General features: G+C 43.8%; 2 protein-coding genes and 1 long non-coding RNA gene across 7 annotated transcripts in view; 1 reads left to right on the forward strand and 2 right to left on the reverse strand.

Annotated features, from left to right (window-relative positions):
* On the reverse strand, window positions 1-7,233 carry si:ch211-14c7.2 (uncharacterized). 2 transcript variants are annotated; one of them, XM_058079738.1, is made up of 7 exons: window positions 6,568-7,233; window positions 5,684-5,804; window positions 4,006-5,601; window positions 3,409-3,560; window positions 2,374-2,495; window positions 1,959-2,076; window positions 1-749 (listed from the first exon to the last, which is right to left on the reverse strand). In XM_058079738.1, exons 2-7 carry the CDS (start codon window positions 5,691-5,693, stop codon window positions 618-620), a joined length of 2,130 nt encoding a protein of 709 aa, XP_057935721.1. In that variant the 5' UTR covers window positions 5,694-5,804; window positions 6,568-7,233; the 3' UTR covers window positions 1-617. The 2 variants fall into 2 exon arrangements, with proteins under 2 accessions (XP_057935721.1, XP_057935722.1); XM_058079739.1 differs by lacking the exon at window positions 6,568-7,233 and having other exon boundaries at window positions 5,684-6,561.
* On the forward strand, window positions 7,022-8,135 carry LOC131134447 (uncharacterized). The gene is made up of 2 exons (XR_009131393.1): window positions 7,022-7,166; window positions 7,782-8,135. It is a non-coding gene; the product is annotated as an uncharacterized LOC131134447 (long non-coding RNA).
* The window catches only part of prx (periaxin), a 24,717-nt gene continuing 8,786 nt past the window's right edge, over window positions 7,937-23,867 (reverse strand). For 3 of the 4 annotated variants that reach the window (XM_058079734.1, XM_058079733.1, XM_058079737.1), the window contains exons 8-9: window positions 11,661-23,533; window positions 7,937-9,388 (exon numbers count right to left, since the gene is read on the reverse strand). In XM_058079734.1, coding sequence (XP_057935717.1) covers window positions 9,135-9,388; window positions 11,661-23,533 — 12,127 coding nt within the window. In that variant the 3' untranslated portion in view covers window positions 7,937-9,134. Of the gene's footprint in view, window positions 9,476-11,660; window positions 23,534-23,867 lie in introns of all 4 variants that reach the window. The other variant, XM_058079736.1, reaches the window with a different exon arrangement.

Below are 23,867 nucleotides of genomic sequence, written 5' to 3' on the forward strand. Positions count from 1 at the left end.
TGTCAATGTATTTATTGATTGATTTATCCATTCATTTATCTCCTAATTCCTTTCTGGTCAGCACACGTGACAAAAACGTACAAACACAAAGCAGTGAAACATGGGAGTGATCAACCAGCTGTTGCCATTGCGACGCTATTTGATTGACAGCTCGGAGATGACAACAAAGAGGGAGTGGAGCCGCGCAGAGAATCCGGGCCGTCAACATTTGCATTTGAAAATAGAGTGGAGGAGGCCACTTCCTGCTTGGCTGACCTTGTAAACATCAGCGACCTCTGAGGCCTTTCATGTTGGCACTGACTGGAAGAAGAAGAAGAAGAAGAAGAAAAACACTTAAAAGAGGCTGTCATCGGCGTGTGACTCGGATCATGTGGCACGCTGCACTTCAGCGCCATCTGCTGTACAGCAGCAACAGTGCAGCTGTGATTTGACATGCTACACGTCCCTCAAAAAAACGTTATTGTTCTTCCAGTGTCAAATAAAATAGTGCAGGTCATCTCTTATTATTAAATGTCCCGACAGCTTTAAAAAAAAAGATGCCAAATCAAATCCCAAACTAAAGCAAGTTGAAGTGAGCGTCAACTTCCTGAAAGAAGTGTCAAGGTGTGTCAAGGAGGTCAGTCAGTGATGCTTCTATTGTAGTCACACGACAGCCGTCGCTTGGCAACCGCTTTGTGGGCGTGCTGATTGGCTGAGTGGAGGCCGGGTGAGGGGCGGCGATTGGTCCACCAGGGGACTGGTCTGCCGTCCTGCAAGGACAATTGATCACATATTAAAGGATCGTTGCGGACTAAAGTATATGGACACAGCGCCTCATCAATAAATGGATCAATGAGGAACTAATGAGGAACTAATGATTAAGGCAGATTCTTAGAGTAGTTATTGAGGAACTAATGAAGAACTAATGACAAACTCACGAGAGGAGTTACAAAGGAACTAAGGCACATACATTTAGAGTAGTTACTGAGTAACTAATGAAGAACTAGTGACAAACTAATGAGTAGAGTAGTTACGGAGGATCTACGGCACATATTTTTAAAGTACCTATTGAGGGACTAATGAGTAGTTACAAAGAAACTAAGGCGCACATTAAGAGTAGTTACTGAGGAACTCTCGAACAACTAATAAGGAACTAATGACTAAGGCGCATATTTAGAGTAGTTAATGAGGGACTAATTACAAACTAATGAGTAGTTACAAAGGAACTAAGCACATACATTTAGGGTAGTTACTGAGGAACTGTTGAACAACTAATAAGGAACTAATAACTAAGGCGCAGATTTAGAGTGGTTCATGAGGTACTAATGAAGAACTAATGACAAAACTAATGAGTAGAGAGTTACAAATAAACAAAGGCACATACGTACATCTAAGAGTAGTTACTGAGGAACTACCTGAGGAACTAATGACTAAGGCACATACATTTAGAGTAGTTATTGAAGAGCTAATGTGGAACTAATGAGTAGTTGCGAAGGAACTAAGGCACATACATTTGGAGTGGTTACTGAGAAACTAGCGAAGAACAAAGTGAAGAAACTAATGACTAAGTCACACATTTAGAGTAGTTATTGAAGAACTAATGAAAAAGTAATGAGTAGATTAGTTATGGAGGAACTAAAAGCAAATAAATTTAGAGTAATTGCTGACAAACTACTGAAAAACTCATGAGGAAGTCATAACTAAGGCACATCAATTTGGAGTAGTTATTGTGGAACTAATTAACTTTTCCCAAACAAATGCGTTGAGTAGTTATGGAGGAACTAAGGCACATACATTTGGAGTAGTTACTGAGGAACTAATAATGAACTAATGAGAAACTAATAAGTAATGGTTAGTGTTAGCGTTAGGGTTAGGTAGGTTCGTTCCTCATCCACTACTGTCATTTTGTCCATAAAGGCATGCCTGGAGGAGTTTAGTATGGAAGAACTGCAAAAATAAAGTTTTTAAAGGAGGCTCACTGTGCTGGGCTGCTCCACGTGTAAGGACCGCAACAACAGGTCACGTGACACGCCGCCACTTCCTCGTTTGTATCTGTGGACGATCATTTTGCTGAGATCATGGAAGCCATCCAGAAGCCTGCAGAGTCCAGATTCCATATGTAGTGAAGAATGAGAAGACATTTTGATGAATTTCTTGACCAAAGTAGCAATGAGTCGCTGCATTGAGCACAGGTTTTTTTTTTTTTTTAATGGCGCAGTTCACCGTGTTGGCCACACGATGGAAACATTCCACAACTACGTGAACAAACATCTGATTTAACGGTACAGGTTTTGCTTCACTGAGGCAAAATAAAGGAATTAGTTAGATTAGTGAGATTAGCAGATTAAAGCAAAAAAAAAGGAAATGTTCTCTACACAACAACATTTCACTCACCGCTGCTCCTGACCGCTGCTTCCTCCCAGGAGCTGCGTCAATGTGGGAATAACCTCAGGGTCACCGGGGTCACAGGACGGTAGGTCGGGCAGTGAGGGGAATGCTGACGTAAAGAGACCCGCCTTTAGGGGAGAAATAAATACGTTAATAGACACGGCGATCTAGTGGTTAACGCGCAGACCTCACAGCTAGGAGACCAGGGTTCAATTCCACCTCTCAACCATCTCTGTGTGGAGTTTGCATGTTCTCCCCGTGCATGCGTGGGTTTTCTCCGGGTACTCCGGTTTCCTCCCACATTCCAAAAACATGCTAGGTTAATTGGTGACTCCAAATTGTCCATAGGTATGAATGTGAGTGTGAATGGTTGTTTGTCTATATGTGCCCTGTGATTATATATATATATATATATATTATAGATATTATATTATAGATATTAATAACATATTGATATAATAATAATACATTTTGTCACTGTATCGTCATGTTGTTTTTCATTTGCATGTGGCTTTCGGTGCACAGGAGACTGAACCACCTGATAAAGAAGCCCAGCTCTGTCCTGGGGTGTCAAGGTGCAAGAGGAGGATGACAGCCAAGCTGTCCTCTGTGATGAATAAAGACTCCCACCCACTCCAACACCCACTCACTGCACTAAGGAGCTCCACTGGTGACAAGCTGACTGTGAAGGAGAGATATTGCAGGTCTTTCCTTCCTGCAGCTGTCAGACTTTATCATAAAAAGTGCTCCAAAAAATTCTGTACAATAACCGTGCAATAAACCTTGGCCAAAAAGTGCTCCAAAAAATTCTGTACAATAACCGTGCAATAAACCTTGGCCAAAAAGTGCTCCAAAAAATTCTGTGCAATGAACCTGTGACTTGGTCAATATCTATGCTGTATATAGTGTTGATGTTGTATGCTGTATACAGTATATACCACAGTGAGCCCGGTTGTGTCCTGGGCGTGTCCCTACAGTGTGGGCGTGGCCTTATTTTCGGGTGATTGACATGTATTCATGTATGTCAAGCCAAGTCCTTACCAGATTGTCGTGGTTTCTCCTCTCTTCCTCAGGCCACCACTGTCCCGCCACGTCCCGACCCTCAACCTGAGGAAAGGCAGTCCAGGCGTCACCTGACTGCTGGCTCGGGCTTCCTGTCCAGGTGGTCTTCCAGTCACATGACTCCTCCAATGCTGTTAAAAACACACAAAGATCGAGACAGGGATGTTCACTCAAAGTAATCATCTTAATTCTGTCCTGAGCAGGACATCTTGGACACTTGTTGGCTTTGTGGGAACAAGAGCGGACACAAGTGGAAACAAATCCTCCATAGACATCTCCTAGAAGGTCTTCCCAGAAGACTGGAAGCTGTTCTTCACTTTTTTATTCCGGGTATGAACATTTCATTAATAAAAATCCCATCTTAATCCCAGCCAACATGGTAGAATCATTCCAAAAATGTTATTAGGCGGATAAAGAGAGCGGATGTAAATAAGAGAGTAATCCCCGGCTCAGCCTCATGCTGGAAAAGCACCCCTGAGGCATGGGAATGTTGTGTGTTTGTGTTGTGTACGCGAGTGAGACATGTTTATATTAGAAAGTGTACCTAATGAAGTGGCCAAAGACAGAAGCACTCACCAACTGAGCTCCCACAAGGCACCGGGGCAGACATGCCGACGCCCTCGCTCCACAGTGCTCCTCCCTCTGCCTGCATGAAAACTCCAAAGTCATCTTCCTCCTCCTCATCCTCGCTGTGCTTCTCCTCCCGGCGCTCCAGCTTTCTCCCGTCTGGGCCCCTGACTTCTTCTTCTGCGTCCACGCGGGGCAGAGTAGTTGCTATGGTGCCCGTGGGGTGTATGGAGGGGGCAGGATTATGCAGGCGCGGAGCAACAGGAGAGGCTCCGCCCTCTTTTCTCTCCTTAAGTATCCAATCAGCTTCCGCAACGTCATCATCACCTCTCTGTTTTACCAAAGGTGAAAGTTCCCTCTCAAGATGGCCGTTGTTGTCCAAATGTCCTTGTGTTGTGGTCAAATTCACAGTACGCTCCAGCTCGACGTTCCCTTGCACCCTCTCGACCTGGGAAACTTCACTTTTAGCTTTGCTGGTGCTGTCCCCTGCAGGATGGGAGGGCTCGGTGTGTTGGCATGTGACTTCACTCCCTTCCCCTTCTCCTCCTGCTGGAAGGATGACGTCCTGGTTTTCCCCTTTCATGTTTGAGTCCTTGCTGCCTCCCCATTCCGTGTGAGAGTGAATAGATTCCAGGTCAGGGTTGGGCCCCTCCAAAGTGTCACTCCTACACAACGAGTCCTCCTCCTTCTCTTCCCGCTGCTTCTTCATGGGCGTCTTCTCCTGGCTCAGCCTTGTCGGAATGCCTCCTCTCAGCCTGTCCTCTTCCAGCTGAGTGCTGGAATCATGTTGACAGAATCCAGGACTCCCTGGCAGTCCTTCACTGTCCTGACAGCCTTCCCCGTCATGTTGCTGGGGGCCGGGAAGGCGCTCCAGGCCCACTTCCTGTTTCTTTGCAGCTTCCTCCTCAGGCTCCTCCCCGTTGCCTCCCTTCTCTCGGCCAGCGGAGTGACCAGACTTCCTCCATCTCCGGCCTGACCGCACTCGACCTCTGACTGCACTTGACGTCTCCGTTTGAAGAGTGGAAGCGTCGTCCCTCCTCGCTGCCCCCGACTTCCCTCTCAGCCAGCCCCCCGCCCCAGTCGTCCCACCGGAGGAGGGCTTGGCTGTGGAGTACAAACAACTTCCTTTGTCATTGCGGACAAAGAGACACTGAGTCTGCGTCTTCCCGTTGCCTTCAGACGTCTTCAGGGTGGCCACTGTCACCAGAGCGCCGATCCCCGCCTGTCTGGCGTCCAGGGGGAGGCCGTAACCCGTGCGGCCCCACCCCCTGTTCAGGTGCACGTCCGCCGGCCTTGAACAGGAAGTCCTCAGGCTGGCAGGTGGTGTCGCCGGTGCTCGTCCACCCCCTACTGGAGCGCCGCCCTTTTGGCGATTCTTGGAACACAGTGCCCAGGCTCTCAGCCCCCGAATGAGTGGCAGGTCACCCAGGCCCAGCTCCAGCCTGCTGGGGAGGGGCAGGGAGGTGGAGGAGCACTTGAGAGGGGCCTCGCAGGGGGAACTGCTGAGGCAGGGGTAGTTGTTGTTGTTGTTGTGCTGCAACATGGTGCTCCACCTGGGACGCATTTGGATGTGATGAATCTGACGACACAATCGAACCTCACTTCCTGTGTGAGACAAAACACCCGAAGGTCATCGCTGTATAACAAAGTAATTCAAATTGTTTCCAGAGGGGGCAGCATTGCTCGCCTGTGCTCATCCATCAAATTGCAATAACAACACCTCCTATGCTTCGCCCCCCGTTGGCCTCCACTGGATGATGAGAGGAAGTTTGATGATTCAAACATCCACTGACGTCTTTTCCAACAACCTGCAGAGACAAAATACAACATAGACCAGCTCTGCTGTACATGAAGTGACTGCTGAAGACAACATAATCATTTCATATGAGAAAGTGTCAAATCAAGGAGATTCTCTTTTGGCAGAGATGACTGTGGCATAGACCTCCAACAAGGCCAGTCTAATCCATGACATGCAGTACCACTCGAGTCCTATAGGTGGCAGCAATGCGCATTACTAAGTGGGTGCCGACAATTTCACCTACTGGCTGTGGTGGGTTACGAAATATTTAATTATTTCAGCACATATATCCAGATGTGTGCCAAAACATAAAGACCTTTTTTGTGACATGTGACACCCCTCAACATGCTTTTTAAAAATAATTCGGTTACCTAATAGAACTTACCTAGTAGTGAGGCCGACTTCTGATTCACACCGTCAGAGAGTTGTTCATCAACCAATATATTTGCTACAGTACAATATCAAAATACTGTATTTGAACTCCCTCATTAAAGTAGTCAAGACTAAAAAATATATATTGTTAATACTTAGAATAATACTTAGAATTATATGGTGTACCTACTGATGTGGTCAGGTGTGTACTTTTAACAAGTGGGCTAAAAAAGATTTGTCCTAGAATGTAACAAACACACTGATGTAAAGATACAGGGCAGTGACGTCATACTTCTTGCGTAAAACGCATTTGGGCCGTCACGCTCGCTCGTGCACGTCACGTCATTAAACACCTGCGAACACATCAGGATTAAAAAGAGGAATTAAAAAACAATCCTTACCTCATCAAAAGGTTGAATAATCTCCACAGTACGACCCCCACCCGCCCCCCCACATTGTCCTCGGTTTTGATTTACAGGCGGAAGCTGATCATCACCATCCTCATCCTCAATGGGCCTTCAGCACCACCGCACATCCACCAAAGAAATGTGGACATTCACTCCACTCCACGCTGCTGAAAATAGACACGACGGCACAAAGACGTCTCCCCCCCGCTCTCTCGGCGTCGTCAGCTTGCCCCCCCTTCCGCCACTGCGGCCATTGCGCATCATCTGCGACGCACTGATGATGCTGATGATGCCTCCGTGGACATGCAGCCCACTACACTCTATGAGGGCCCACCAGTGCCTCCCCCACCAGCACCCCCACCCCGCGGCACGGCGGTAGGAGGAGTTGCCAGGGCTGGAGGAGGAGTCACTCGATTGACGTTTGCGCTCCAGAGGAAGCAGTACCTCACCGAGTCCAGCAGATGGCACTATTTCCCCTTTCTCTAGTACAGTGGAACCCGCTTAATGGGCACCACACACATGAGGCGACAAACTATAGGCGATTGGCGAAACTCGGAGCAAACCATGCACACGGGAGGCGACGAGCTACACTGGTGAGCGACATCTTCACATCCATAGCGAATTATACGGGTTTCCCACGGTTTGATTGGCTGTCAAATGTGCAGGAAATTTGGGGATATCAAAATAGTTCAGAGTAGGAAAATCTACCGGTGTTGATCGAGGACTCTTGCTAGTACCAGACCTTGCTAGTATTGAAGATAAACTTACATAATGTCCGTGTAAATGTATGTCAATTTACCAGAAATGTTTGCTCTGGCGCCAACGCAATCCCAAGTCGCTGCTTTTTTCTTTATATCGCTATTTTTTTTTTTTTAGAAATGTCAAATAGTTTCAGGAAAACCAACATGGCAAGTATAGCTACTGATTAGCATCCTGAGCGCGACGTCGACACCCTCTTGTGATGACGTCATGCAGCCAGTATGAGGAGAGTCGAGATTAAGTGGGTTACAGTTTTATAGTTAATACAGACCAGTCATTCAACTATGAATGGAAATGAGTCTCATGCCATAAGAAAACATTAAAAACAACTTATTTTCAGAATATTAAATTAATTATATAGCACTACTTTGTATATAAATATAAACTGCAATTTTAATGGTAATGTTTTTTTTCCCAACATGCTCCCTGATTGCCTTTTCATTGGACAGCAATGACTGCAGCTGTCTTTCAAGTGGCCTATGGGAATGCGGTGATTGAATTCTTTTTTGCTGACTCTTCTACCTTGCTAAAAACATGAGTTGTAAAACAAAAACAATTCGGATTTGTGCTGTTGATTGTGCTAATTTATGACACTGAAACATCCTTTTTTTGTGTGAATATATTATTTTATTTATCTTAACCAACAATCTCTCCAATGCATTTGAGGACACAACACTTGCCACTTACACAACAAAAAACAAAGATAAAATAAATCACATTACCAAACCATATTGGGCGTTCATTTCTACACAACATAACGTAACTTCATCCAGCATTTGAAACATTGAAAAAAATAAATCAAATGTGTTCACCTGCAAAACAGGCACAGCAAGGAAAGCCAGCCCAAGTCATAAACTGTATGTGTACGTTCCACAGTGTCCACTTGAAAGGTTCGCAAACTAACTGGCTGCACTTTACAACAACATGTCAGATGTTAGTTCTATTCCCAAGACAATAATGTTTTATTTATGACTGTCAGCGAGAGTACTGAATCAGCGACACGTTGGTTTAGTTGTCCTTGAATCTTAATTCTTCATCTTGGTGGGACATTGTGTGCTTTCAATAATGTGGGAAGGTCCATTTCTGATATAGGTTCTTAAATTGACTTACAAATGGATGAAATTGCATTAAAAATAATTCCAAAATGGGTAAATGCTGATAAAGTAGGGCCCATCAAGCAAGTCCAGCTCAGTTTTATTAATAATTACCAGGATGAAGCTAAAATGCAGTGTAACCTTTAATTTGACCTTCCCTAAAATTTGAATGCATATGCCCAACTTTTTGCACCACTTGATGTTCACTGACAAGGACCCGAACGTCAAAATGTTGCATGGTAGTGCATGACAAATAGAAACGTGAACTAAAATAGCAGCGGTTTGAAGAAAACGCTTGACAGCCAGCAGCTAGAAGCTTTACAGTTCATGATGATGATACAAAAAAAGTATGTTTGGGCATCACTGACAGGCTAAATGCTTAAAAAAAAACAAAATGCAAAGAAGCAGAAGTACAAACAAAAGAAATTGTGACTGCTACTCTCAGAGAAAAGACCAATAATGCTTAAAAAAAGAAAAAGAACTTTAGCTCCATACATGACTTGTATTTACATTGTCCTCTGGCAGTAAATGGAACTACTCTGACTTAACATAAAATAATCACGTTTAATGTGAAATCTTACCACCAACTATTCTAACACACTTTGAGAGGGAGTAACAAAAAAGGCACAATTATAATGAAAAGGTAAATATATATTACTCTACTGTTAATGCTGGCAAAGTAGAAAAAAGAAGACATTCACGTCCTCCTCAGAGGTCTGAGGGCTGACGAGTGCTCACCAACGATTCACCCGTCTGTGTCCCGGCCGGCGTGGAGTGCCGCGTGATCCTCGACGTCTTGGTCATTGTGGTGACAACCCCTCCCACCGAGGAAGACGCTTCCCGGGTGGTGACGTCCACATCTGACGTGTGCATACTGAAGGACCCCGATACGTTGGCCTCGCCCCCCACCTCTCCTCGACGCTGGGCCCGAGGAGACCCCTCTGGCGTGATCTGGAGGAAGCCTGCCAGAGGGCGTGGCCGAAGGACGAAGGACAAAGACAAGACAGGAGGGAAGACAGGAAGGGTGTAAGGCAGAAGGGAAACTTAGTCTTTATAGCGGAGACAAAACAAGATGTGACAATTAATGAGTCGGACGTTTATCAACATGAAAGTAGAAATGTGTTGTTGCTTTGCGTCAGCTTTCACAGTGGTACCTTTAAGTTTGAACTCACCAAAAGTTCCAACCAAAAACTTTCTGTTCTGATGTTCAGATTTTGTGTCCCCTTATTCTTTGTTTTTTTTTCCCAAGACATCTTCTGACAGAAGTTGGTAAGAGAATACAATTATCCTCCAGAATTTACCATAAATTAAGCGGACTCACTTTATAAATAGAAAAGACTCAGGCAGCATCCAAGTACTTTTGTCCATTTTTTCCTATGGTACTTGGTGGAACTCTCAACTGGCATGGAGCAGTTTTTTTGTGTCATCTGACTGGTTATGTGCTTCTGAGTGTAGGTGTTAGAAAGTCCATAATTTACATTGCATTGTATGTTCAGCTTAGAGTGCAGTGTTAGTTCTCAGGCAGTATTCAAGATTACATTCTGTTACTTAGTATACAGAAAACGCATTGATATTAATTTCATAAACAATGTGACTGTTAGAAAGCCCATAATTTACATTGCATTGTATGTTCGGCTTAGAGCAGGGGTGCTCATTAAGTCGATCGCGAGCTACCGGTCGATCGCGGAGGTGGTACTGGTCGATCGCTGGTCGATCGCGGCGTGACATTAAAAAAATATCATCCCAGCATCAATGCCGTCACTTGATTGACATACAGGGCAGCCATTCAGATGACAACTGAATGTTGCCCTTCGGGCGACCAATCAAATCAAACAACGTCTCTAAGTGCAGCAGAACTTACGATGTCAGCCTATCATCCATCCCCATTACTTGATTGACATACAGGACAACCAATCAGATGACAACTGAATTTTGACCTTTAGGTCACCGCTCATGCGTAAACAACGATGCAAAGTGCTAAGCTAGTCGGCGAATTGCGAGATTTTAAAGCCCTCGCTAAAGTTTATGGTCACTAAAATGAGTGAAGGAGCTGGACCAAGTAAAAAGGCAAAAAACATATCACTTCCATACGGATATGGAATATTATACGGATATTATGATACGGATATTATCCATGACTGATAAACATTTGGAAGTGTGCTTGAGGCTGGCTATCAGCAGCTACTGTCCGGACTATGCATCCCTGGCTGGTTCAATTCAGTGCAAGTCATCAAAGTAAACTCAGGTCATTACAAAAAATGTTAATAGTTAATTATGTTTTGCAATATTGGCTCATTTGGTTATGTAAGGTACATCAACATACATTGTACGTACAAATAATCCTCAATACATTTGAAAATAAATAGATGTTTTGCATTTTTGTAGTGGGTAGATCATTTTGACTCGGTCATTTTAAAAGTAGCTCGCATGCTGAAAAAGTGTGAGCACCCCTGGCTTAGAGTATCGTTTGTCCTACGGTGTTCAGCGGTCAGTAAACACACCACAGTGCGGTACGTTTTTTCGGTTGAACAATATATAGATCTCTGAGCCTTATTGCGCTTCGTACATGATATCACCAGGTTGATGCTGTGCGTGAATGCATAAAGGTGAGTTTTATGGCTTATTGTGGGAGCTGTGGAGTAGTTCGGGCACCCTTTTCACAAAGTTAGGCTCCCTTTTCATCGGTGCTAATATCAGTATTTAAGCTAACTATGACTAACGGTTATTCTAGTGAGTGTCATGTTTGCTTGGTTTCTTGGTTGAATTTCTGTGTGTAGCATGCCTTTAGCTCATCATTATACTTGTGTAATATGAGTTACATTACGTTACTTATCATTTATTGTGTATTTGTCTTTGTACGTATGTCTCATCAGTACCACATCATAACCTAAATAAAATCACCAAAAGAGGACAACCTTCCGTGTTCTTTGATTTGAACACACCCCCTATACCTTTGACCGCTCCAAACTAGTGCATCCTGGGAGACGATCTCACAACTCGAGAAGCCCCTCCGCTACAGTAGGGGATGCCAGATGGTGCGACTGCGGGGACGAACAGTACACGCTGGATATTGAGTTGAAACTTTGATTTGAAAGTGGACCAAATCAAAGTCAGACCAGTGTCACAGAATTGATTGTGGTCAAACTCTGAGGTACCACTGTGCTGTCTTTCAAACAATATGTTTCCATTCAAGAGTCAACCTTACATGTTACAACCGCACACTAATGCCCGTACCTGTGGAGTGTGGCTTCAGGGTGAACTTTGGGGCCTTGAACCAGGGGGAAGACTCTGCCTCTTGGTAGTCTCTTGTGGTGTCCATCTTTGCTGAGCTGAACTCCACAGTAAAACCAGAAGGAGAACCGGAGCCGTCCCTATCCAGCCTTTCCGTCCTAGAGTGTATGACAACTCCTTTTGAGGAGTCCTCAGGGAAACCTTCAAATGAAATCTTGCTTGGTTTCAGCTGAAGCCCTGCAGGGCCTTGCTCCATTTCCCCAGATGATGAATGTTTAACCACTTTGCTTCTCATTTCCAGGTTGCTGTCTGCTGCAGTCTTCTTTGCGTAATGAGATGTTAATTCTACCTTCGGAAGTTTGACCTTTCCGCTCAACGTGCCCGTGTCGTCTTTGAAGACCTTGTTTGGACTTGAACTTGAAGCTTCTGCTTTGAGAGTGACGCCAGCTGACCCAGATTTTCCAGCACTGACTGACATTTCAGGAATTCTAACGGTTCCTCTCTGTGTGGCAGAGGATTCTATGGACTTTGTTTGGATCTTTGTTGTCTTCTGGATGGGGTCACCGGTAGATAAAGTGACATCCTCTGTTTGAGGTGGATTTACTAGAACAAAAACTGCTTTCTTCACTTTCGGTACCTTGGCACCCTCATATCTGATCTCTGGCCCACATAACTCCATCCTTCCTTCGGGGGATGACATAGAGGGTAAGGGAACACCAAACTTTGGGATTTTGATTTTCCTTTCCTCATCTTCATCTTGTGATGTGCCGATGTCAAAGTCTATGTCTGGAATCCTTGGGAGGCCACTTCCTCCTGCTGTCCCCACACTGGCTGAACCACTTGGTAACGTGACGCCTTCCTTTTGAACGTTTGGACCCCCTGTGTGTCCATTGTGGGAAGTGGGTACTCCAACATCAGCTACACCCCCACCATTTTTCTTTTTTGGCATTCCAATATTAAACTTTGCTCCTTTCACTTTTGGCCCTTTGACTTTGCCGCTGCCTTCAGTTGTAGCCTCTCCTTTGCTTCGTCCTAAATCCAGCTCCAGGTCTCCTTTCGGAACTTTGATGTCCAGCGTTGGCATCTTTAGTTTCAGGCCTGCATGCGCTCCTTCACCGTGCACATCAGCTTTCTCTTTGTTGCCTGTGTGTTGTTTGGTTTTACGGAGACTCACATCAACGTCCACATGTGGTGACTGGACATTTGTGTCAACTTCAATTTTTGCTCCTGGTTTTGTTGGTTCAGGCAGGTTGATGTCAGCATGTGGAGTCTTCAAGTCGCTTCCATGTATATGAGCATGTGGTGCCTTGGGTAGGGATACATCCATTGGCTGCATTTTTAGCTTTCCTTTAAGTTCAACTTCTGGTTCTTCAGTCTTTGGAGGTTTTCCTTTCGGCAGTGACACGTCTACACTAGGAATGCTTATGTGAGGCATTCTTAGCTTCCCCCCCTCAACTTCAGCTCCAGCACCACTTCCTTCAATGTTGCCTACTTTCCCTTTAGGTAAGGACAGGTCAACATCGGGCATCTTGAATTTGGCTCCGGCCTTCTCGTAACTGGGATCATGTTTTATTTTGGGAAGCGGCACAGCCAAGTCTACTTTGGGGACAGAGACATCAATTGCAGGTCTCTTTGGGATTTTCAAGTCTCCCTCATAGGCTCTGATGTCAGCGTCTGATACGTCCACTTCCGCTTTGGGGATAAGAACTTCAGTTTCTGGTGATTTAGAGGCTGGAAGTGACAGCTCCACTGATGGCATCCTGACCTTAGCCTTAGCTTCAAGGTCACCACTTGGCTTTTCAAAATCTCCATCCTTTGAACCAAATGCTGGCCTGGAGAACTTTGGCAGTTTGATGGTGACATCAGGTGCATGGAAGCGACCTTTTCCTTCCACGGTGGCCTCTGGGAGTTGAACATCTGATTTCGGAATGTCAATTTCCCTTTTTTTTAAATTAACATCTAATTCAGGGCAAGACACAGACACATCTGCATCTACTTTAGATATTCCCAAAGAGGGTTTTTTGAGTTTAGTTTTTTTCCCCTTGATGTTTTTGTCCAAGTCCAACTCCATGGAAGGTGTCTTGAGAGAAATGTTCCCCTCACTGCTTTGTCCTGATAGTTCCAGATTACCACTCTTGGACTTTCCACCAAACCTCGGAAGAGAAAAGCTAGGGACTTTGAGAGAGACACTGGGTAAATCAAAGCTTCCTCCTGAAGAAGGCCGGCTTCCCTCGGCCTTCAAAAGTGCCACTTCCACCTCATCACCTTTTGGCTTGGAGATGCCAAAGTCTAGATCAACCTTTGGAGCGGAGATGTCCACTGATGGCAGTTTGACAGTGTGAACTTTAAGAGATGAACTTGGACCTTCTACACTACCTGTCTTAATGTCCACACCTTTAACATCAAATTTGGCTGGATGAATATCTCCTTTCATTCCGGACATGGTGATTTTTCCACCTTTGACATCAGGACCGTCAAAGCTGACATCTACTTCTGGAGATTTCATTTTGGGAAAAGAAACATCAAGAGTTGGCATGGGGACTTTTCTACCTTTAACTTCAGGACCTTCAATGTTTATCTCTGGACCTTTTGTTTTTATTTTAGGAAGACCAATATCAACAGAGGGCATTTGGAACTTCCCTCCTTTCCCAACATGACCTTCAATTTCTATTTCTCCTTCAGCTTTTCCTTTTGGAAGCGAGACGTCCAGATCTGGCATTTCCCCCTTTCCTCCAAAGTCTGGACCTTTTATTTTAACACCACTCTCCGAGAGATTGACTTTTGGTAAAGAAACATCCAACTTTGGCATTTTTAACTTTCCTCCTTTGACATCAAGATCTCCTTCAACTTTGGGAAGGGAAACATCAACAGTTGGCATGGAGACCTTTCCACCTTTCATGTCAGGACCTTCAATGTTGATCTCTGGACCTTTTGTTTTCATTTTAGGAAGAGAAATATCAACTGACGGCATTTGAAACGATCCTCGTTTTTCAGCATGTCCGTCAATTCCGATTTCTCCCTCTGCTTTTGTTTTGGGAAGTGAAACGTCCACATCTGGAATTTCTATCTTTCCTCCTTTGAGTTCTGGACCTTTTAGTTTGAGTCCACCCTCTGGAAGATTGACTTTTGGCAAAGAAACATCAAATGTTGGCATTTTGAACTTTCCTCCTCTGACATCAGGACCTTCAACATCAACACCACCTTCAAAATTCCCTTTGGGATATGACATCTCTAAATCAGGCATCTCAATCTTTGCACCACTAAAATCTGGTCCTTTTACTTTAATGCCACCCTCTGGAAGACTGACTTTTGGTAAAGAAACATCTATTGTTGGCATTTTGAACTTTCCCCCTTTGAGATCAGGACCTTCAATATCCAGGCCTCCTTCAACTTTTCCTTTGGGAAGTGAAACATCAACATCTGGCATTTCCAGCTTTCCTCCTTTGAGTTCTGGACCTTTAAGGTTGATGCCGCCCTCTGGGAGATGGACTTTTGGTAAAGAAACATCAAACTTTGGCATTTTGAACCTTTCTCCTTTCACATCAGGACCTTCAATATCAAGGTCTCCTGAAACTTTGGGAAGGGAAACATCAACAGTTGGCATGGAGACTTTTACACCTTTCATGTCAGGACCTTCAATGTTGATCTCTGGACCTTTTGTTTTCATCTTAGGAAGAGAAATATCAACAGAGGGCAAATGGAAATGTCCTCCTTTTCCTCCAACAGGACCTTCAATATCCAGGCCTCCTTCAGCCTTTCCTTTGGGAAGTGAGACATCTACATCTGGCATTTCTATCTTTCCTCCTTTAAGTTCTGGACCTTTTAGTCTAATGCCACCCTCTGGGACATTGACTTTTGGAAAAGAAACATCAAATGTTGGCGTTTTTAACTTTCCTCCTTTGACATCAGGACCTTCAATATCAAGGTTTCCTTCAACTTTGGGAAGGGAAACATCGACAGTTGGCATGGAGACCTTTCCGCCTTTCATGTCAGGACCGTCAATGTTTATCTTTGGCCCTTTGGTTTTCATTTTAGGAAGAGAAATATCAACAGAGGGCATTTTAAACTTTCCTCCTTTGCCAACATGTCCTTCAATACCTATTTCTCCCTCTGTGTTTATTTTGGGAAGTGAAACATGCACATCAAGCTTTTCCATCTTTCCTCCTTTGAGTTCTGGACCTTTTAGTTTGATGCCACCCTCTGGAAGATTGACTTTTGGTAAAGAAACATCAAATGTTGGCATTTTGAACTTTCCTCCTTTGAGATCAGGACCTTCAATGCCAAAGTGTCCTTCAACATTTCCTTTGGGAAGCGAGACATCAACATCTGGCATTTCCAGCTTTCCTCCGAGGTCTGGACCTTTAAGTTTGATGCCACCCTCTGGGAGATGGACTTTTGGCAAAGAAACATCGAACTTGGGCATTTTGAACTTTCCTCCTTTGACATCAGGACCTTCAATATCCAGGCCTCCTTCAACTTTTCCTTTGGGAAGTGAAACATCAACATCTGGCACTTCCATCTCTCCTCCTTTGAGTTCTGGTCCTTTTAGTTTGATGCCACCCTCTGGGAGATGGACTTTTGGTAAAGAAACATCAAATGTTGGCATTTTGAACTTTCCTCCTTTGAGATCAGGACCTTCAATCCCAAAATCTCCTTCAACTTTTCCTTTGGGAAGCGAGACATCAACATTTGGCATTTCCAGCTTTCCCTCGAGGTCTGGACCTTTAAGTTTGATGCCACCCTCTGGGAGATGGACTTTTGGTAAAGAAACATCAAATGTTGGCATTTTGAACTTTCCTCCTTTGACATCAGGACCTTCAATATCCAGGCCTCCTTCAACTTTTCCTTTGGGAAGTGAAACATCAACATCTGGCATTTCCAGCTTTCCTCTGAAGTCTGGACCTTTAAGGTTGATGCCACCCTCTGGGAGATGGACTTTTGGTAAAGAAACATCAAACTTTGGCATTTTGAACTTTCCTCCTCCTTTGACATCAGGGCCTTCAATGCCAAAATCTCCTTCAACTTTTCCTTTGGGAAGCGAGACATCAACATCTGGCATTTCCAGCTTTCCTCCGAGGTCTGGACCTTTAAATTTGATGCCACCCTCTGGGAGATGGACTTTTGGTAAAGAAACATCAAATGTTGGCATTTTGAACTTTCCTCCTTTGAGATCAGGACCTTCAATCCCAAAATCTCCTTCAACTTTTCCTTTGGGAAGCGAGACATCAACATTTGGCATTTCCAGCTTTCCCTCGAGGTCTGGACCTTTAAGTTTGATGCCACCCTCTGGGAGATGGACTTTTGGTAAAGAAACATCCAACTTTGGCATTTTGAACTTTCCTCCTTTGACATCAGGACTTTCAAGATCAACACCACCCTCAATGTTTCCTTTAGGAAGTGACACATCTAAATCAGGCGTCTCAATCTTTGCACCACTGAACTCTGGACCTTTAAGTTTTATGCCACCCTCTGGGAGATTGACTTTTGGTAAAGAAACATCGAACTTGGGCATTTTGAACTTTCCTCCTTTGACATCAGGACCTTCAATATCCAGGCCTCCTTCAACTTTTCCTTTGGGAAGTGAAACATCAACATCTGGCATTTCCAGCTTTCCTCTGAAGTCTGGACCTTTAAGGTTGATGCCACCCTGTGGGAGATTGACTTTTGGTAAAGAAACATCAAACTTTGGCATTTTGAACTTTCCTCCTCCTTTGACATCAGGACCTTCAATGCCAAAATCTCCTTCAACTTTTCCTTTGGGAAGCGAGACATCAACATCTGGCATTTCCAGCTTTCCTCCGAGGTCTGGACCTTTAAATTTGATGCCACCCTCTGGGAGATGGACTTTTGGTAAAGAAACATCAAATGTTGGCATTTTGAACTTTCCTCCTTTGAGATCAGGACCTTCAATCCCAAAATCTCCTTCAACTTTTCCTTTGGGAAGCGAGACATCAACATTTGGCATTTCCAGCTTTCCCTCGAGGTCTGGACCTTTAAGTTTGATGCCACCCTCTGGGAGATGGACTTTTGGTAAAGAAACATCCAACTTTGGCATTTTGAACTTTCCTCCTCCTTTGACATCAGGACCTTCAATGCCAAAATCTCCTTCAACTTTTCCTTTGGGAAGCGAGACATCAACATCTGGCATTTCCAGCTTTCCTCCGAGGTCTGGACCTTTAGGTTTGATGCCACCCTCTGGGAGATGGACTTTTGGTAAAGAAACATCAAACTTTGGCATTTTGAACTTTCCTCCTTTAACATCAGGGCCTTCAATATCAAAGTCTCCTTCAATTTTGGGAAGGGAAACATCAACAGTTGGCATGGAGACCTTTCCACCTTTCATGTCACCTTCAATGTTGATCTCTGGACCTTTTGTTTTCATTTTAGGAAGAGAAATATCAACTGAGGGCATTTGAAACTTTTCTCCTTTGCCAACATGTCCTTCAATTCCTATTTCTCCCTCCGCTTTTATTTGGGGAAGTGAAATGTCCACATCTGGCATTTCCATCTCTCCTCCTTTGAGTTCTGGTCCTTTTAGTTTGATGCCACCCTCTGGGAGATTGACTTTTGGTAAAGAAACATCCAACTTTGGCATTTTGAACTTTCCTCCTTTGAGATCAGGACCTTCAATGGCTAAATCTCCTTCAACTTTTCCTTTGGGAAGCGAGACATCGACATCTGGCATTTCTAACTTTCCTCCGAGGTCTGGACCTTTAAGTTTGATGCCACCCTCTGGGAGATGGACTTTTGGTAAAGAAACATCCAACTTTGGCATTTTGAACGTTCCTCCTTTGACATCAGGACTTTCAATATCCAGGCCTCCTTCAACCTTTCCCTTGGGAAGTGAAACATCAACATCTGGCATTTCCAGCTTTCCTCCGAAGTCTGGACCTTTAAGGTTGATGCCACCCTGTGGGAGGTTGACTTTTGGTAAAGAAAAATCCAACTTTGGCATTTTGAACCTTCCTCCTTTGACTTCAGGGTCTTCAATATCAAGGTCTCCTTCAACTTTGGGAAGGGAAACATCAACAGTTGGCACGGAGATTTTTCCACCTTTCATGTCAGGACCTTCAATGTTGATCTCTGGACCTTTTGTTTTCATTTTAGGAAGAGAAATATCAACGGAGGGCATTTGAAACTTTCCTCCTTTGACATCAGGACTTTCAAGATCAATGCCACCCTTAATTTTTCCTTTGGGAAGTGACATATCTAAATCAGGCATCTCAATCTTTGCACCACTGAACTCTGGTCCTTTTAGTTTGATGCCACCCTCTGGGAGATGGAGTTTTGGTGAAGAAACATCCAACTTTGGCATTTTGAGCTTTCCTCCTTTGATATCAGGACCTTTAACGTCAACACCACCCTCAATTTTTCCTTTGGAAAGTGAGATGTCAATGTCTGGCATTGCTACCTTTCCTCCATGGTCTGGACCTTTTAGTTTGATGCCATGCTCTGGAAGATTGGCTTTTGGTAATGAAAAATCCAACTTTGGCATTTTGAACTTTCCGCCTTTGACATCAGGACTTTCAAGATTAACACCACCTTCAAGTTTTCCTTTGGGAAGTGAAATATCTAAATCTGGCATCTCAATCTTTGCACCACTCAACTCTGGTCCTTTCAGCTTGATGCCACCCTCTGGGAGGTTGACTTTTGGTAAAGAAACATCCATTGCCGGCATTTTGAACTTTCCTCCTTTGACATCTGGACCTTCAATGTCAAAATCCCCTTCAACGTTTACTTTGGGAAGTGAGACATCAACATCTGGCATTTCCAGCTTTCCTCTGACGTCTGGACCTTTAAGGTTGATGCCACCCTCTGGGAGATGGACTTTTGGTAAAGAAACATCAAACTTTGGCATTTTGAACTTTCCTCCTTTGACATCCGGGCCTTCTATATCAAGGTCTCCTTCAACTTTGGGAAGGGCCACATCCACAGTTGGCATGGAGACCTTTCCACCTTTAATGTCAGGCCCTTCAATGTTGATGTCTGGACCTTTGGTTTTCATTTTAGGAAGATAAATATCAACAGAGGGCATTTGAAACTTTCCTCCTTTGCCAACATGTCCTTCAATTCCTATTTCTCCCTCTGCTTTTGTTTTGGGAAGTGAAACGTCCACATCTGGAATTTCCATCTTTCCTCCTTTGAGTTCTGGACCTTTTAGTCTGATGTCACCCTCTGGAAGATTGACTTTTGGTAAAGAAACATCAAATGTTGGCATTTTGAACTTTCCTCCTTTGACATCAGGAAGTTCAATGTCAAAGTCACCCTGAACTTTTCTTTTGGGAAGTGAGATGTCAACATCTGGCATTTCCATTCTTCCTCCAATGTCTGGACCTTCTACTTTGATGCCATGTTCTGGAAGATTGACTTTTGGTAAGGAAACATCCAATGTTGGCATTTTTAACTTTCTTCCTTTGACATTACGACCTTCAAGATCAACACCACCCTTAACTTTTCCTTTGGGAAGTGAAATATCTAAATCAGGCATCTCAATCTTTGCACCACTGAACTCTGGGCCTTTCAGTTTGATGCCACCCTCTGGGAGGTTGACTTTTGGTAAAGAAACATCCATTGTTGGCATTTTGAACTTTCCTCCTTTAACATCAGGGCCTTCAATATCAACGTCTCCTTCAACTTTGGGGAGGGAAACATCAACAGTTGGCACGGAGACCTTTCCACCTTTCATGTCAGGACCTTCAATGTTGATCTCTGGACCTTTTGTTTTCATTTTAGGAAGCGAAATATCAACAGAGGGCATATTAAACTTTCCCCCTTTTCCAACATGTCCCTCAATTTCTATTTCTCCCTCTGTTTTTGTTTTGGGAAAAGATATGCCCATATCTGGCATGTCCATATTTTTTCCTTTGAGTTCTGGACCTTTTATTTTTATTCCACCCTCTGGAAGATTGACTTTTGGCATAGAAACATCCATTGTTGGCATTTTGAATTTTCCTCCTTTGACATCAGGACCTTCAATATCCAGGCCTCCTTCAATTTTGGGAAGCGAAACATCAACTGTTGGTACTGAGACCTTTCCACTTTTGATGTCAGGACCTTCAATATTCATCTCTGGAACTTTTGTTTTTATTTTAGGAAAAGAAATATCAACAGTGGGCATGTGGAATTTTCCTCCTTTGCCAACATGTCCTTCAGTGTTTATTTCCCCTTCAGCTTTTCCTTTGGGAAGTGAGACATCAACATCTGGCATTTCCATCTTCCCGCCACTGAATTCTGGACCTTTTAGTTTTACACCACCCTCTGGGAGATTGACTTTGGGTAAAGAAACATCCAACTTTGGCATTTTAAATTTGCCACTCTTTATCTGTGGACTCTCAACAGCAAGATTACCTTCAGGTTTTCCTTTCGGAAGTGAAATATCCAAGTCAGGCATCTCAATCGTCCTTCTTTGAAAGTCTGGACCTTTTATTTTAACACCACCCTCTGGAAGATTGACTTTAGGTAGAGAAACATCCACCGTTGGCATTTTGGGCTTTCCTCCATTGACGTCAGGGCCTTCAATGTCAAAGTTTCCCTCAACCTTTCCTTTGGGAAGGGAAATAGAATCTAAGTCAGGCATGCCAGTTTTTACACCACTGAATTCCGGACCTTTTAGTTCATTACCACCATCTGGGAGATGAACTTTTGGTAAAGTTATGTCTAGCGCTGGCATTTTGGACTTTCCAGGACCTTTTGTATTAAAGTCACCTTTAGCTTTTCCCTTGGGAATTGAGACATCAACATCTGGCATTTCTATCTTTCCTCCTTTGAGTTCTGGACCTTTGATTTTAACACCACCCTCTGGAAGATCAACTTTTGGTAAAGAAACATCTATTGTTGGCATTTTGAACTTTTTTCCTTTGAGATCAGGACCTTTGATGTCAAAGTCACCCTCAACTTTTCCTTTGGGAAATGAGACGTCAATTTCTGGCATTTCCATTGTTGCTTCCTTGAGTTCTGGGCCTTTTAGTTTGAGTCCACGCTCTGGAAGATTGACTTTAGGTAAAGAAACATCAAATGTTGGCATTTTAAACTTTCCTCCCTTCATCTCTGGACCTTCAACATCAAGATCAGCTTCAAGATTTCCTTTGGGAAGTGAAACCTCGAAGTCAGGCATCTCAATCTTTCTTCCCTCAAAGTCTGGACCTTTTAATTTGATGCCACCTTCTGGAACCTTTGGCAAAGAAACATCCAACGATGGCATTTTGAACGTTCCTCCTTTGACATCAGGACCTTGAATGTCAAAGTCTCCTTCAACTTTTCCTTTGGGAAGGGAGATGTCAGGACCTTTCAGTTTAACCCCACTCTCTGGGAGATTGACTGAGACATCTAGTGTTGGCATTTTAAACTTTCCAGGACCTTCCATGCCAAAATCGCCCTTTATTTTTCCTTTAGGAAGTGAGACATCAACGTCTGGCATTTCCGTCTTTCCTCCCTTGAGTTCTGGACCTTTTAGTTTTACACTACCTTCTGGTAGATTTATAGTTGGTAAAGAAACATCAAACTTTGGCATTTTCAACTTTCCTCCTTTGACATCAGGACCTTCAAGATCAACACCCCCCTCAAATTGTCCTTTTGGAGGTGAAACATCGATGTCACCCATCTCAATCTTTGCTCCACTGTATTCCGGACCTTTCAGTGTGATTCCACCCTCTGGAAGATTGACTTTTGGTAAAGAAACATCCAGTGTTGGCATTTTCAACTTTCCTCCTTTAACATCAGGACCTTCAATATCCAGGCCTCCTTCAACTTTGGGAAGGCAAACATCAACAGTTGGCATCACGACCTTTCCGCCTTTAGGACCTTTAATCGAAAAGTCCATGTCAATTTCCAGATCTTTGCTTTTGGGAAGAGTCAGGTCCACAGTGGGTAACTTGACGCTTCCTTCACCTTCTGCTCCTTTGAGATGGACCACTCCTTTTTGTGGTTTGACCTTTGGAAGGGACACATTAAAATTAGGCAGTTTGAACTTCCCATCTCCACCAATGTAAACGTCCATGTCTACGTCTCCAGCATCAGTCTTCACTTTGGGTGGGGAAATGTCTACAGAAGGCAGAATAAACTTCCCTGTACTTCCTGAACCTTCCACTGTCCCATCAGAGGATCCCATATTTGATAAAGAGATATCAAGTGTGGGTATAGAAATGTCTGGTCCTTTAAAAGTGCCCTCCACTTCATCAGGAAGTCTGCCAACATCCAACTCCAGGTCAGGCACAGAAATGTCCATGTCTTTTCCTTTGACTTTGGGTAAAGAAATATCCACAGAAGGCATGTTCATGGAAGGAAGGTCTGCTTCGATCTTTGGTTTGAGGATGTGCGCTTCAATCCCACTTCCAGCTTTCATTCCGGCTTTAATGTCTTCTTGAGGAACTTTTACCTTGATACCATCATCGCTGTCATCCAAATGACGTGAGAGTCTCACTTTGGGAAGTTTTATCTTTGGCATTCTAATTTTACCATCTCCTTTTCCTGACTCTACTTCAACTTTTCCCCGAGTGGCTTCGCCTCCTGCTGCTTTAACTTCTACTTTTGGAGCTTTAATTTCCACCTTTCCCTTCCCAGTGGGTAAAGAGGCTTCCGCTTTGCCGGAAGGAATGGCAAACTCCACATCGGGGGAAATAAAGCTTGCCCCTTGCTTCTCTTGACCAGCAGACAGACTAAACTCCACTGATGGAGGCTGGATGTTCACGTCTGGCTTCTTCAACTCCACAGATCCAGACTCGGTGGTCTTTGGGAAGCTGATTCCAAACTTGTGTCCTTTTGTTTTGCTTTTTACTTTAGCTCCTGGAACCCCAGCTGGGGAGATATTCAGTGTTCCCTCCAGTTGTCCACTATCTTCTTTTCCTCCAATTCGACTTTTTGTCTTCATGCGAGGAAACCTGAGGAAACATTGTCAAACGATGAAAAATACAAGGAAAACCATAAACATCTCTTAGAAGATGTTAACTTTGCCTGCGTGCTCAATTTGACATTGTCAGTTTAGTCGCCAAAGTATACTCGCAACAGCATTTATTGTAAGAACACAATTATTGTTTTTCCAGTGGAACCTCCAAAAGTGACTTTCAGACTGTTGTCATATCAAAACCACTTTTTTTTTTTTATAGGAAATGAAATACTGTAAAAGGAATTAATTTGTTCCGGGATCAAGCTGTGGCAATCATAAAGCTTTAACATGTTTTAAGTCACAATTTGATATTCTTTATTGTCCACAAA

This window comes from Doryrhamphus excisus, chromosome 8 (assembly GCF_030265055.1).
Source record: "Doryrhamphus excisus isolate RoL2022-K1 chromosome 8, RoL_Dexc_1.0, whole genome shotgun sequence".
NCBI lineage: Eukaryota > Metazoa > Chordata > Actinopteri > Syngnathiformes > Syngnathidae > Doryrhamphus > Doryrhamphus excisus.

Excerpts from the sequence above, each read along its gene's own strand:
- si:ch211-14c7.2 (XM_058079738.1), bottom strand. Across the intron at positions 2,077-2,373 it reads AGCAGCGGTCAGGAGCAGCG|GCTTCTGGATGGCTTCCATG; the intron begins GTGAGTGAAATG and ends TGGACTCTGCAG. Across the intron at positions 750-1,958 it reads ACGTGGAGCAGCCCAGCACA|GACGGCAGACCAGTCCCCTG; the intron begins GTGAGCCTCCTT and ends TTGTCCTTGCAG.